Source organism: Fulmarus glacialis, unplaced genomic scaffold (genome assembly GCF_000690835.1).
Source record: "Fulmarus glacialis isolate BGI_N327 unplaced genomic scaffold, ASM69083v1 scaffold30366, whole genome shotgun sequence".
In the NCBI taxonomy this organism is placed as follows: domain Eukaryota; kingdom Metazoa; phylum Chordata; class Aves; order Procellariiformes; family Procellariidae; genus Fulmarus; species Fulmarus glacialis.
Window position 1 is genome coordinate 5,904 of NW_009216714.1, and position 14,857 is coordinate 20,760.

The window sequence follows — 14,857 nt, forward strand, 5'->3', positions numbered from 1 at the left end:
GGAGGCGTGGGCTTCTCCACGGGAAGAACGAGCTTTATTTCCCACTGAACTGGTGAAGCTGTTTGAGCTAAATCAGAAAGCTAGTATCATTGTAACCGTGTTTGAAGTGCTGAAATCACCCTGCTGCTGAGAGAACGTTTGTATCCTCACACTGAAATTAGGAGAGATGAAAAAAGACTAATCGGATTTACGGCACTGCTAATTGCTGCTGCGAGAAAGCCAAGCCTTTTTACTGTCCATCTTTCTATATCGCACCACTTCTCTGAAGAAACCCCGGCGTACCTGACAGGCTTCCATGGGTTTGCACGTTTCCGATGAATCACTTCACTGGTCGTTGAAATGCAGCCATCTCTAGGGTGGAACCGAGCAGCTTTAGCATCTGTTTAACATCTACTCTCAAATAAGAGGAGAGGTTCTGTCACTGTAAATACATTTAGACTGCTTTTCTTGTCTAATATATATCCATAGCCAGATGCTGGTCTGTGCTTACTCTGATCTTAAAACCCATTTCCAGCAGATGCACAGCAGGCAAGTGAGAAGTCCTGTTGCACTGTGCATGATCACCTGTCCATCCCTATTTTCTTTTCGGTAGGCTTCTCAGCACTGATGTCTTTTTACCCTTAATTTTACCAGGCATGAGCTGTGGCCCCTTCATGCCATTTATTTTGTGGTATATTGCAATAGCTTTTGTGTAAATGAAACCGTGATGTGGAGAATCTGCCTGACGTTTGCTGTGAAGTTGTCTCTTTCTGCTTCATCTTTTCCATCCAATCCCTTGTAATATCTGCAAGGAGAATTTCAACAAAGCCCAAGGTTAATATTTACCAGCCAGATTTGCTGCAAATGAGACAACTTCAACCAGACGTTGAATTAATACGATGGAGACCAGTTTCCAAAAATATCTGTCAGCCACTCTTCTTTGACAGAAACGTAAATTTGTGCTGTAGCTAAGTTTCCTTCTCAATTTATTTCCCTCAACTTCTGACAGCAGCGGCGGGAGCCGTCTCTGCACTGCCGTTGTGACGGGGAAGTGCCCCTGCGCCCTGCTCTCCTTCACCGCCATCGCCCGCGCAGGGCGGCCTGGCGCCGCGCTCGTTGATGATGGTCTAATTAGCGGGCTGTATCCCTTGCCTATGCAGGGATGACACTACTGAAACCAGTTTTAGAGAGGAAATAGTTTCTAGTGCTTTGTTAGGATTTTTAAATGACGTTTTCAAGTGAATTTGGTGTGGGTGGCCGGGCCAGGTTTGACACCTCTGGTGCTCTGGGCCTGCAGGGAGGGCAGTGAGGCCGGGCCTGGGCCTAGCCGGGGCGTGCTCAGGCCGTCCCTGGCCGGTGCTGCTCCTCTTCTGTGGCCCAGCTAAACACGAACACGTATTTTTCTTCCCTCACAATAAGCAGTGAGTGTGGCCGCTTTTCAGGGAAGGAAAACCTCGCACAAGAAACCACATCAGTGACTTGCTGTGGGCATGAGGAGCAGCTGCTGATGTCCACGGTGGTTGTTTGAAAAGGGGAATAACAGGTTCCCTCCCTTTTCTGCAGTACTGAATGGATTTCTGAGCAGCATGTCGGATTCAACATGCCATGGACAGGACACAAGGAAGATTTATTGTATCTCACTTAGGGAGAAAGCTAGAGAAAATGATAGCCCTTAGACTTGTTTTGCACCTTTGCTTATAAAGCATGTTGGTCTTCTGGACTCTCCTGAAGGGAAACTTCAAGGATAGAGAGGGGAAAGGTGTTGCTGTTGTGTGATTTTTTTTCCTTTTCCCACCCCGCCTCCTATATGTTTGTGATAAACCAGCGCGAGTTACCAGGCTCAGCTGAGTGGATTTGCACACTTCGTCCCACTGTGTCGGGTATTCCTGTACATTTCTCTTGCACAGGTAACCTTTCAGCTGCTCTGCCTGTTTGCATACATGGACATGGGCCTTTCTGAGGGCTGGAGGCAAGTCTTCCCGTGGAGTCTTTCCCGGGAGGGCGCAGGCGTGCTCTGGAGAAAGCTCCAGCACGTGAGGCCGTTGGTGCAGACCTGCGTCTCTGCCTCTGGGGTGTTCTCCTCTGGGTGAAGTGGACTGTCTGTACTGGGTTCATCTCTGGCAACTTCTGCGTAAAGGACTTTGGGGGCTTTACAAGGCGAGCTGGCACGGCTGCTGGACTCGAAACGTAGGGATAAGATGAAAGGCACAAGTCAATGTTAATTAGAAGAAAGCAGTCTTTGCTAATGGTAACTGCTAGTGATACAAAATGTAATGCATGCTCGACACTGTGCAGTAGGCAAGAAATAGCTTCTCTGATCTACTGTGGGATTCATAAGTGGTCTGCTGAAAAATGGAGGATGCTGGACTGCAAGTCCACTCTGCTCGTCAGGCTGGGGTGCATTATTAATGGCTGTAACTGCCTGATGAATCTAACACTGTGTGTAGTGTAATGACACTTTCTGTCAGCTTGTAATTGTTGCTGTTAATGAGGAGACAAGATTTGTGACGGCACAGTCTGGATTCTGATGTGGCCCTTCATTGTTGCTGTTTTCCTATCCCGTTTTTAGCTCCCCCCGCAGTAATTCCTTACCAAAATGTGCCCATGCAAAGGCAGCTGGCTGGGTTGTTCCCTGCTCTTCTGCCTGCCGTATCTGGGGCTCTCGGGTGCTGCAGTTTTCCCTGAGCTTGGCTCAGGTGGGTGTTTATCCTCCTCTCAAAGCCCTTCAGTGACGCCTTTGCCGTCTGCCCGGGCAGCCTGTCCTAGCACCTTGCTCTCCTCGTGTATAACACAAATCGCTCTTGCAGTCACTTAAGCTTATAACTGCTTGTCCCAGCGCCAGTGAGCAGTGAGAACACTTCTCTCGTAGCAGATTGTATCTTGCTGTAGATATCTTGGGAAAGTCAATATTTTCTTTCCTGTGCTTGGCTTCTTGAATAGTAGGGGAACAAACAAATAAGCAAAGCCTTTGAGAAGATCATCCTGGAATAAGCAAGTAGTAGGTTGCGAAGTAGGACAAAAACACAGCTGTAAATACTGTGAAACAGAGTAGTTTCTTCGTTGCTGCCAGGCATTACTTGGACATAAGCTTGGTCAACATTTTGAGCAAATTTAAAAGGAAGTTTTTCTGTAAAAAAGAGGATTTAGATAAAGTCCTTGATTTTTATTTTCCAAAGGGAAGTGCTACAATAGGGAAAGTGCTTGCTTTTTAAAAAAAACAGTCTTTCCATTTGTGTCCTGTTGTACCTTCCCTTTTAGTGCTTGCCTTTTTGCTGCTGAGCAAGTTGAACGTGGGGAGAGAGATTGCTCTGGTCTTGGACCGTTCGTTTTACGTTCATCCATTGAGACTTCCACGACGAGTGGCTTTACCTGGCTGCTGGCATCAGATAGCAGCTTTCGTCTCTCCCCTTCCTTGGCAGAGGGAAATGCAATCGTTCAGTCCCCGTGTCTGCAGTGGAGAGGCAAGCAGAGATGCCGGTAGAGAGGGAGCTGTGCCAAAGGCAGGAGTCCCAGGCTGCTTCGGCAGAGGAGCATGTGCCCGCGCCTCCTGGGCCGCGTTTTTGCTTTGGAAGCCAGCAGTGCGCAGGCTGGGGTCCTGTAGGGCCATGGGCAGCGGGCAGCTCCTGAGGGCAGCGGGCAGCTCCTGCCTGGGCAGCGGCAACGCATTGGCAGCACCCTCCTGCTCTCACTGTGCTGCCGGGCTGGGCTGGTGCCTCCCGGAGGTGACCGTGCCTTTCCTTCTGCCAATGACTTGCAGACATTGACTTTAAAAAAAGAAAAAATAGTCCAAAAGCAGTGGCCTGGCCCTGAGAGCTCCTGACACCATCTTTTTCTTAATGACAGCAAGCTGTGAGCGAGGCTTGTGTCCTTGTAAGTCTCAAGGGCTGCATGGCTGCCTTGCGCATCAGCAGCTCTCTGCTGCGAGGGGCCGGCGGGCAGTGATGCTCCTGCTGCGGCTGGCGGCTTGGCAGGGACATGTAAGAGCAGTCTCTGGGTGCGGGCAAAGGCCGTGCTCCCAGTGGTCTGGGGAGAGCATCTGGGGTGGAAGTGCGATGCCTTACACCAACCCGAGTCCCTCCTGTTGTTCTGGAAATCAGCCATTTCATTTGCCTGGTAGCAGAGAAGAAGGAAGGAAAGCATCTGAAGACTTCATGAGCTGGAGACTTCCTGAGCAGACTGTCTCATTCTGGAAGATGTTTTTGGAAATCGAGTGCATGTGTGCTCTTTGTGGCCAGGGCTTGCTCTTGCTGAGCAAAAGTTTGGGGCGGGAGTGGGAAGTGGTATTGGTAAGATGCTTTCCTGTGCGTTGCATGTGTCCTGTCAAGGCATCATGTCACTACAGTGTCCTTAGATGGAAAGTAAATAGTTCAATTGAAAGTTAAAGAAATTTAGAATAATAAATTACAGTATTTTGTCATTTAGTGCAAAGATACCTCCTGAAGCCTAAGGTCTGCTTTTCCGTTTAAATACAGAAAGATGGATCCAAATGTACAGCGCTTGGGGCTTTTGATTTGTTTCATCTTTTATACATTAGCATACAAACCTGTATGTGCTTCTGGAGTTTATTTTATCTTCTGACTGATGCTTGAATATTATGCGTAATAAGTTTATTTTTTCTCCTGGGATTCTGTAAGTTGCACAAAGCACCAGGTTTTACTTTCATCACTGATGTAGCCACCGGCATCCTGCACAGACAGACGCTGCAGTCGCGGGGCCGGTGCTGATGTGCAGGTTTAGCAGCACTTGTCAGGGCTGGAGCCAGGCACACCGTGGCTGCGCTAGGTGGTAGTGGGGTGGGAAATGGGGGCTACACATCAAGTGGGGGCTGTGGGAGTGAATCCGTGCCTACTGCTGAAGGAATAATCACTGAGGAAATTTATACTTCAGTTTCCTTTCTGAATTATGGTTTGGCTTTCTCCTCCTGGGTCTTGTGTTCTAGCAAAACATGGCTGGAGCACCTTTGTGACCTGGGCAAAGTGACAGTTCGAAAGCGTGGAGAGCTTTGCACTGAATGAATTTGGAGTATCTGCCTCCATCCGCCCATTAGCAGCCTCCGTGGTAGCTGTAGTGCCTTATGGTAGATGCTGCTTTCCATCAGTCATGTATATGAAACACCCATGTAAAATATGCTTTCTCTTCAGTCTTTTTGTGGAGTAATGATCAAGATTGGAGATATTTATTATTTGGGATTGCATATTATATTGCTGTTTTACAGTGTGTCTGAAATAATTATGGCTATGGAAATTGTGGCAGAGCCAGACACAAATTGCTCTATGATACTTAATTTTAGAGCAAACTACTCAGAAAATTACAAGCATCACAATTCGTTTGCAGAATTTTTGTCACGCTTAAGGTTATAGATCCCTGGCTGCTAGATGGACATGTTGGTTATTCTGTTGAAATACAGGGGGAAACATATCTTGCCCATGGCTAAGAGAGTTTGTGTGGGATAAAGTACTTGTCAGGAGTAGGGTGCGCTGGAGATGCAGGTCAGTCAGTCCTTTGCAGGGAATCATTTGGTAGCTACATTAGGGAACTGAAAGAGACAACAGTAAATTGCAGTTGGCTCAGTGGATGTGCCTACTTTAGTGTGTCCTTGAGTAAAATTCCTGCATAAATAGCAATGAGGTTCTGTTCAGTACTGCCATAGCACTGAATTCAAGCAAATGCATTCTTTTAGATATTTCAAGACTGTCTTACTAATCTTCTTGGGTATTTAATTTTCTTCTGGACTAAATCAGTGAATTTAATTTCAGCTATTAAGAGCTCATTGTTGGAGATGCACAAAGATCTAGCCTCTGGACATAGGTTTTCATTTCAGTGCTCTTCAAATTATTTAACAAGGGCAAAAATTATAGAGTAGCATTGTCCTAAAGGTTTCAGAGATGCTGGGAACGTGTTGGACTGTAGGCTGCTGAAGAGTATTATTGAAAACCAGTTATTAAAATAAAAAACCAAACTTTGTGGAAGACAAGCTGCCTTTGAATTCACAGCCTGAAATACCCATCCTGGCAGGGAAGATACCAAGATAAAAGGAGCTGGAGACCCGATCCAGTGCTCACATTGATTGCTCCCTCATGCTGACTTTGTCCCTCTTGCACAGGTGTGGAGATTGGTCCTGATTTTTTTCCCTTCCTCACAGCGGGGCTCTGTAACGGCATCGCCCTCTGCCTGCAAAGTATTGATTACAGTTTTTGCAATAAGACAAGGCAAGATTGCGAACCCAGCATGTAAGGGGAAGATGGGATCCTCTCTATTGCCTGAGGACATTTGTGGACAAGGCTCTTTCACCAGCTCAGTACACCACTGAAACTTTATTCTGTGCTCTGAGTCCATCCTTTGCCAGAAGGGACTGTTGGTCTGCTGGGGTGCCTTGACTCCCGGGTGCTGTAATGGTTCCCGCTGTGGCACCCCCTCAGTGCTGGCTGCTTGTTTCCCCTAGCTGCTGTCTTTCCTAAATGGCGTTTTTATGAATGCCTACTTCAGCAGAGAAAATTAACACAAGTTAAAAGCAGATGAACTTTGTCAAATACAATTTCATGACGAAAAATGGAAAGGAATTGATTTTGGAAGACAACCGAGTTGTAGTGTTAATTATAAATGACTGTATAGGCGTTTTGGGTGAAACTGCAGGCGTTATTGATTCATGCTGGCATGCACGTGGCTCTTCCGCTATCTGCAGGAGTTCAGCAACGTGAAGAAGTTCAATAGTGCTAACGCAGGCAGTGTCCTTCGTGGTTTTTTTCTTTCTTCGAAGATATCTGCAAGGTTTGTGGGTCAACAAGCTGACCTGAAACAGTTTGGGGAGGGAAAAAAAAAGGCAGAACCCATCAAAAGCATTAAGGCTAAATGCTGAGGGTGTAAACAAGCCAACAAACTCTGGTACGAAGAAAATGATACCAGACAGCAAGGAGGGGTAAGCGTGGCTATGAGGGCGTTGCTGAAGCTTGCTGCTGAGACACCAAACGCCTTCCACAGCCGGTGAGGGGTTTATCCTGTGGTGCCCAGGGGAGCTGACCCAAGACCGTGGTCTTCACCAGGTGCTGACGCTAGCGCGGGCGTGCTTGCACAGAGCTGCGGCTGCGCTGCGTGCCCCTTCCCTTCCCCTCTGCCCAGCAGCGGGGTCGCTGCCGGACCCTTTGACCCACCGCCTGGCTGCCCTGGGCTGGGTGTTGTGCCTCAGTATGGTCACTCTTAACAGAAACTGCGTTGATACGTACAGAATCGCTAATAATGTTTTCATTAGGAAGTGGCATCTCCATTGTGTGGTGCGGGTCCGGAGCCTGGGTGTGAGAGTTGCGGTGGTCCATATCCACATCCAGGTTTGAGAGGAGAAGGGGGCTCGTGGCCGAAGGCGAGAGGAGGCTTTGCCGGCATCTGTCACTGGTTTTGTGTGGGTGGGCTGAGAAGCGCTGAAAGATCCTGAAACGGTCTTTAAAAGGGTTGTCCTGCACTGCACCCCAGGTGGGATCTTCAGGCGAGTCCTCCTCTGTCCTTAGCATGGCACAGCATGACTGGAGAAGCAGAGGAGGGAACACACGCATGCACACACATTTTTGCCAGCTATGGAGATGGGCAGGAATTATGTTTGATGGGTTTTGACTGATTTTTGTATTAAGATTAACATGAAGTTGTCTGGGTTAGGTAGCTTTATTCTTAAATTCATGTTATGAAGCAATTTCAGCCTAGTATTTAATCTTCCATCTGTGCTCGTTCTCTTAATATTTTATGCTAAACTTCAGTATTTTCTTACGTCTCAGCCCTTTTGTCTCTGCAAAATGATGAACACTTCTTAATTAGAAGAGACTCATAAGCTGCAGGAAGTGGATTTTTGGTTTTACTGGACCCTGTGATGTGTCTGGGGCAGTGTTGGTGAACGCTCCCATACTTCTGCTCACATTTGTCTATTGAAACCCACTGCATCATTTACAGAACATTTTGCAGCTGATGTTGTGCAGAGCAGCTGGACACTCGTACAAGCTTGGGGAAGGGTGGACGGCTTCACTGCCTCCGCCAGCAGCGGGCCCGGCGGATCAACACCATGTACAGGAAAGTCACATTGGAGGAGGTGTGATGGCTGAACGGCTGAGGGTCACGTAGCCGGGATGGAGCTGGAGGGCCTCTGCTCTGGCTTCTGCTGTGGAAGTAGAATTTGCTTCCGCAGTGTGTCCGTCACAGGCTTCTCCCCTGAGCAGGCACTGAGGGGATCCTGCCCTTCCTCCCACCGCTGCTGACATCTGCAGCATCTCCCCCAGCGGCACAGCCACAGCTATGGGGCTGCCTCGTCCCCAGGCGTGCAGTCCCTGGGGCGGGTGGCAGAGGGGGAATTTCCTTTAAACTTGCCAAGTTACAGGATTGCACCTTTGCTCGCTCACCCAGGCTGTCTGCTCTTTTAAAGAAGATTGTCTTTTCCCTAGGAGGTGAGTTGCTGCCAATGCAGTTATAGTCAGAGACATGCTGCTCAGCCCTGCTCTTGATAAGATTGCACATGGAAGCCATAGGTCTGTGGGAAGGGGGGATGCTCTCTGGACAGAAGCTTTGCATTGAGATTAACCGCTCCATGGGAGAATGCTAGCAGGAGCAGCGCCTGTCCGAGAGGCTGCTGGAAGAGGATTCAGTCTTTGCTCTCATTTGGTTAAAAGCCAACTTTTTTTCTTTGTGTGTGTATAAACTAACATGTGAATCCTTAAAGGTCAACTTCTGTCTTTGGTTGTGCAGTCAATGTGCTGGCTGGACCTCCAGAGACCCGAGTCCTGTTCTTCGTCCTATTTGTCTTCTATGACTTTGTGCAAATCATACAGTTGTTCTGTCCCAGTTTCCTGCTTGTCAGTGTGGTTAATGTTTCCATATGCCAAAAAGAAAGCAAAGGTTAACTTAATTGTTTGAGGTAGTAAACTGTTGCAATGATGGGTATGATAAGTGCACAAAGTAAAAGACTGCTGACCAGCTGGTAAATACTGCCAGGGTGATTACTGCTGCATGCAAAATCTTGGCCATGCTTCACTTGAACAGTGACTACAATCACCCCTGGAGCTTGCAGAGCCTGCGTCCTGCAGTCAGGTTGTCCTACTTGATGCACATAGTGAGTCACTTTTAATCACTGTTCATTGATTAACAAGATAAAGCTGCTCAAACTCTGATGCCCTTTTGCCGATTAATCAGGATTTCAGCTGGGGATCTCTTCTGCCATTTTTTAAGCCAAAACTTGTACACTCAGCTAGCTGCAGCTTAGAAAATGTTGAGATCCTTGCTGGTGAAGGAGCAGCTTCAGCATCCTTGGCGCTGTGACTCCGAGTCCCTGGCTGGAGAGGAAGGTTATGCCTAGGAGCCGCTGGCAGGAAATCCTAGTTGGCAGGCTTCATGGTGCTGTGAGATGGAGATGTCTGAACTGCTGGGGAGGGAAGATTAAAGCTGTCCCATGTCAGCTGAGTAGAAAACCAGGCATTTTTCAACTCTGCATCCTCAATTGCCCCTGCTTTCCCTATGGCACAGGCTGGGCCTGAGAGAGGACGTTGCCTTCTCCTCTCAATTCAGCCATCCGCTCTTGTCCGAGGAGCTGCGGCAGATGAGTTGGTAAGAGAAACCCTTTCCGTGGGTGCATCGTGCCGGGTAATCTGCCAAGCTGCAGCTCAAATCAGTGTTGCTTGTTCTGCTACTAGTTTGATCGTGTGTGCATACAGTGTTATATCAAGGAAGGAACATGTGCTCTCTCTGTCAGTGAAATGGATAAGGCATGCCTGGTGAACAGGGAGTAGCTTGTGTGGGCAGTGATGATGGAGCTGGAGAGAGGCAATTAATCTGTCTGACCCATCCAGCTGCTTCTCTTTGGCTCTAGGAGAATGTATTATTGAATTTTATTGTTTAATAATGAAGTTGCAGTAGTACCAGAGGACAAGGAATAGGAAAGAAAATAGTGTGCAAAAAAGAGAGTTTCAATCTATAAATTGATGGCCTGATCTCCTGAGAGCTGCCACATACCCACTGCAAAAACGAGCACTGCGAAATAACAGGGACACCTAAACCAGCTGGGGACCAAGAAAAACACTTGTAGGATGAGGTGGAAGAGGGTGGGAGTTTATCTGAGAAAAGAAACGGAGATGCACATATGATGCATCACATGTGCTGGGGCGCTTTTGTTCTTCTCAAGCGTAAGATTCAGACAACCGAGGAACAAAACTAACAAGTAAGCCCACCGGCTGAGCTGCGCCCAGGCTCCTCGTGGGATGCGCTCACGCAGGGTTGGCGTGCCTGTGTTTCTGGGAAATGCAAATCGAGGCGTTTCATACAGTTATTAACCGACATATCTTCTGACAGACACTTTTGTAAACTTACTTCTCCTGGTTATTAGAAAACAGGGAGGAACAGCCTGAAAGATGCTTCTAACTGAAAACGTTCAATTTCCTATGATGAGATGTCAAATCTATGTGACTGTCAGGCTCACCTTTAAATCCGAGGTATGGCAGCGGTATGCTCTGGGTTTAGTGCTCAGGTCCCATCAAGTTTGTAAACAAGATAGATTGATTTTTCTGTTTTGCCTGACAGAGGGTGCGAGCAGGAATCTCGCGCCAGCGTTCAGACTTAGATGCCATAACGAGGTAGGCTTCTCCCTGCGGGGAGGATGAGCTTGAGCTGAAGCTGCAGCAGACAGAGGCTGCAATCGATGTGCAGCGACATGAGCCCTGTCCCATCCCGGGGCTGTCTGCCAGGAGGCATCAGGGGACCAGCTGTGCCCTGGCTCTGCTCTCGGGGCGCGCATCTCCCCGTGTCCTCCAGCCGCTGGGAGAAGGGCCGGTTCTGTGGCGATGCGAGCCCCAGCCCTGGACGTGCGCTCGGGTCAGCTCCCGACACGCCGGGAGGAAATGCCCGAGTGTTCGGGGAAGTTCAAACATTGTCCCCAGCATGGGGGACTGCGGGATCTGGGGGGTCTGCGGATTCTCTGCCTCTTCAGGATGGGCGTAGCATGTCTTCGGCTCACTGTTGGTCGCTCTTCCAGTGGAGATCTCCAAGTGCTCGATGCTCGTGCTGGGTTTCTCTGTTGAAATCTGGCTGCCTCCTCCGTTGTGGTAGGATGTGCTCTCAGGCTTCTGCTCTCTGGAAGTGGCTGTGCCCTGTGCGTGCAGGGTGTTGGGACCTTTAGCGGGCCACTGGTGCTATTTCTGCCCTGTGTTGTGGTCAGTGCTGCCTAACTAAAGGAAAAGCAAGCTAACTATGTCTCCGTCATATGAATGTAACATTAGTTTTGGTTTTGTTTCTCAAATATGAAGAGGAAGCTGGAAGTTTTGGGAGTAATTGCTAGTTTTTCCTGTTTCATCTAGCACCCTAGGTAGGGAATGACATTTACTATGCATTGTGGCTCACTGTCTTAATCTTACTTCTCTGTTGTCAAGCCCGGTTAGGGTTAGCTTTTAAAGGTTAGCTATATCTGGCATTGGAGGTGTGCAGACTGGGATGGGAGAGGTGAATATAAAACCGCAGGCTTTCCAGTGCCATACTGGCAGCAGCTGTTGCCGAGAGTTTGCAAGATCAAGGAGCAAATGTAGATTCTTTTTCCTAGAAACACATATTTTCCTAGAAATCCTGCATCCAGCACCTCTTGGGAGAGGATGTTCCAGCTGTCCGGCAGGCATTGACAACCAGTGAAGGTGTCTGCGCTCCCCTTGCAGCCAGTGAGAGCAATGAGGGCTCCTGGCACATGAATCGTCTTACCCAGTGCCAACATTGCAGGCAGGGCAGGCAGGCAAGAAATGCCTGTGCATCTCCAGTGACCGCTGCAGGGTCCCGATGTCCAGCTCAGTCACCAGCTCAGCTGGCCAGAGCCCACTGAGGCTACCCTTCATGTCTGGGCGACTGCAGCGTGCGCTGAAATGCTTTGTCTTGTCCAGTTTAGCAAGGAACCACAGCCAAGAGGGGGCCTAGAAATAAATGGGCTAAATAATAGTAATTTTCGTTCCCTCATTTTTTAAAAGTTTTGGGTTTTTTATTCTCCATTTTAACAATTCAACTCTTCAGTTTTGCTATAGAAATACAATGTTGAGTCCATATCAGTTGGAAAGTTGCAATTTCCATGCCGGGTACAAGGAAGTATCTCTTCATTTCTTGGGCATGACTGGAATGGGCTTGAGGAGGCCAAATCTGCTGCTTTCTGCAGGCTTTACTTGCGCTGGGTGACACGACAGCACAAGATCTTATCTGGCAAGGAGCAAGGCCTTTAGGCAGCTCTTGAAAGGCTGTATCTGTTATGTAAGAAAAGCAAAAATATTTCATGTGCGTTGCTGCTCCCAGCTCTGCCAAGCTGCTGTCTGTCGTGTGCCAGCGGCCAGGGGATGAAGGGGCCGCGGGGAGTACGAACCTCAGCCATGGTGCTGTGGTCCCTCCCCGTGTGTGACTGCAGGGCACTGAATTTCTAAAGACCTTGCGGTAGATTAAATAACCTCCCCTTAAATGTTCATCCATTTTCAGCATCCCAGGGAAAGATCCTCTCCGCCCTGAGCTATGTCCAGTGCTTTGTCCTCAGATCACAGCTGTGGCTGCCAGTTTTATATCATGCTAAAAATTAATGAACCAGAGTGCACTGGAATAATCTGCTTTAAAAGGAGCAGTCTCAGCAGCCAACTCCTTAAAAATGATAAGAGTGGGGACTGCATTAGTGGAGCTGTTCATCTAGGAACTTTACAAGTGATTAAGTTTAAATATTCAGGGAGCTGATGAAGGGATAGCAGACAGCAGCACCACACCAAGAAGATGAAGGAGCCAAGCAAAACAGGAGTGCTTCTGTGTGGCTTGACATCCAGCTGAGACAAACTCCTGCCCCTTAGGCTGGAACTGCTGGGTGGGAGTCACCCCTCAGCACGGAGGGGCTGCCAGCCTGAGGGGACCTCTGTGCAGGCAGGCAGGAGGTGTGCCCATGCCCTCTGGGGCACTCAGCAATGACAGGCACCCATTTCTTTGCAGGCTGCTTCCTTTTCAGATGTTTTAGGGTCAAACTGAAGCTGTTGCAAACTGCTTTGTGGAGTTTCGCTGTCTTTGTTGTTGTTTTTGTAAGGTAATAAGTCTTTCATGCAGAACTAGCTTCTGGGTGTCCTGCTAGGGGTATTGCTTGTAGGTTCAAGCAAATAGATCAAAGATCAAGCAAAGATCAAGCAAAATCTTGACCAGCGTGTGAATTACTTGTTTGCGTATCAAAGATACTTTTAAAAGGATAAGGGAAGCCTGCGTATGACCTATAAAAGCAAATTTATACTACTGTTGTTTAACTTCAGCACATACCTCACTACCTGCAGTGACTGCTGTATAATCCACGATGATAAAGCCGTAGCTGCCAGTGACATGGCCTTGTGGCTTGGGTTTGTATATGAAGCTCTGGTGACTGATGAAGTCTCCAACTTCTCCATTTTCAATATTCCTCCCCTTTTGGCGTTGTTGCTGAGTCTTGCTGTGGCTCCCATGTTATTTCTGCTCTGCTCACCTGACTCTAAACCCTAAGCCGTGTGTTTTCCATATCCTGCATCTTTCTGCAGCCACCTTGTCCTCTAAGTCCCTCCAGAACCTCCAGCTCCCTCCATGTGTTTCTCCCCCTGATGTCTGACCATTCCTCCAGCCCCTTGAAAGGGTCCCCCAGCCTGGAAGTCAGTGCAAAGCTACGGCATCCAAATGTCCATTCTGGGTCAAACCAAAGGCACATTTCTCTTGGTGCCAGGATCATGCAGGCGCTCAGGGAAGGTAGCTTGGAGGGTGATATCTGCTGGCCAGTGGCAGGCAAAGGATGTCCCAGGAAATGGGGAAATGCAATCATCAGATGTATACCCCGTTCATCTTGTGGTGTTCTTCCCTTAACTCCCTCTGTCTGTCTTTTCAGCTTGCCTTCCTGGATTTTACAAGCTTTCCCTCCGTCTCCCTTTCTGCTCTCCTTGCCCTGAACACAGCTTCACGCATGAGGAAGCCTCCACATTCTGTTCTTGCCAGAAGAACTACTCCAGGTCACCGTCAGACCCACCATCTGCCTCCTGCACACGTATGTCTCGCTGAAACGCCGGCTCTTTGTAAAGCGAGGATATGGGGATCCAGATGCTGTGTCTGTCCTGCAGCGCAGAGCTGAGTGTGTGCCCGGGAGGCTGTCCGAGGCTGTCCCCCTGCTAGCCCATGGGAGCACGCGTGTCCCTAGGAGGTCCTGTCTGCACTAGGGTGCTGCCGCGGTGGGGAGGGGATGGAGGGGCTGTCCGTATGCCACAGAGCTCGCAGGCTGAGGCTGCAATCTGATGAGACAGATGTGTGGTCGGGCTTGCAAACTCCCTGGTAAAACTAGGGCACAGTCATTTAGTCAATATAGTTCACAGATTTTAATTAAATGGCCTCTAGTTAATTGGATTGAACCTCAGCTACTCCAGTGATGGATGCCATAGAGCTGTCTCACAGTGATGAGAAACCTCCTGCTTTGCCTGAGAGCGAGCGTGGCTGGGCGGTGTCCGACCAGGGGCAGGGCTTCTGGGCCCCTTGCAGCCGAACCCCGGAGAGGTGCCGCGTCCAGCCAGGTGCTTCTCGCACGCTGTGTGAGCTGCAGCTTGCTGTGTATAACATGTCCCTCCGGTGGGGATCCTCTGACCGGTGTCCCCACCGTGCTGAGTGCGTCAGTGCATCCGTGTCCCCTTGTGCTGCCATGCGCTGTGGCTGCCTAGGACCGCGTGCTCTTGCTCCACCACCGGTGCCTGTTCTGCTGCTCCCAGAGGACCTGTAGGTTCACCCTTCTCCCCAGGCAGCGCCCAGCTGTCCTGGCACCCGTGCACAGACACTTTTCTGCTTGCAGGTCCACCCTCCGCCCCGAGGAACCTGGTCTACAGCCTGCGGCAGTCGTCGCTGATCCTGGAGTGGAGTGCCCCTGCCG

At 49.1% G+C, this 14,857-nt stretch overlaps 1 protein-coding gene across 1 annotated transcript in view; it reads left to right on the top strand.

Moving 5' to 3' along the window:
• LOC104077974 (ephrin type-A receptor 10-like) overlaps positions 1–14,857 on the top strand; it is a gene marked incomplete at its 5' end in the record, with an annotated part of 39,619 nt that overhangs the window by 5,143 nt on the left and 19,619 nt on the right. The window contains 2 exons of the mRNA XM_009579403.1: positions 13,835–13,990; positions 14,780–14,853. Coding sequence (XP_009577698.1) covers positions 13,835–13,990; positions 14,780–14,853 — 230 coding nt within the window. The remainder of the gene's footprint in view (positions 1–13,834; positions 13,991–14,779; positions 14,854–14,857) is intronic.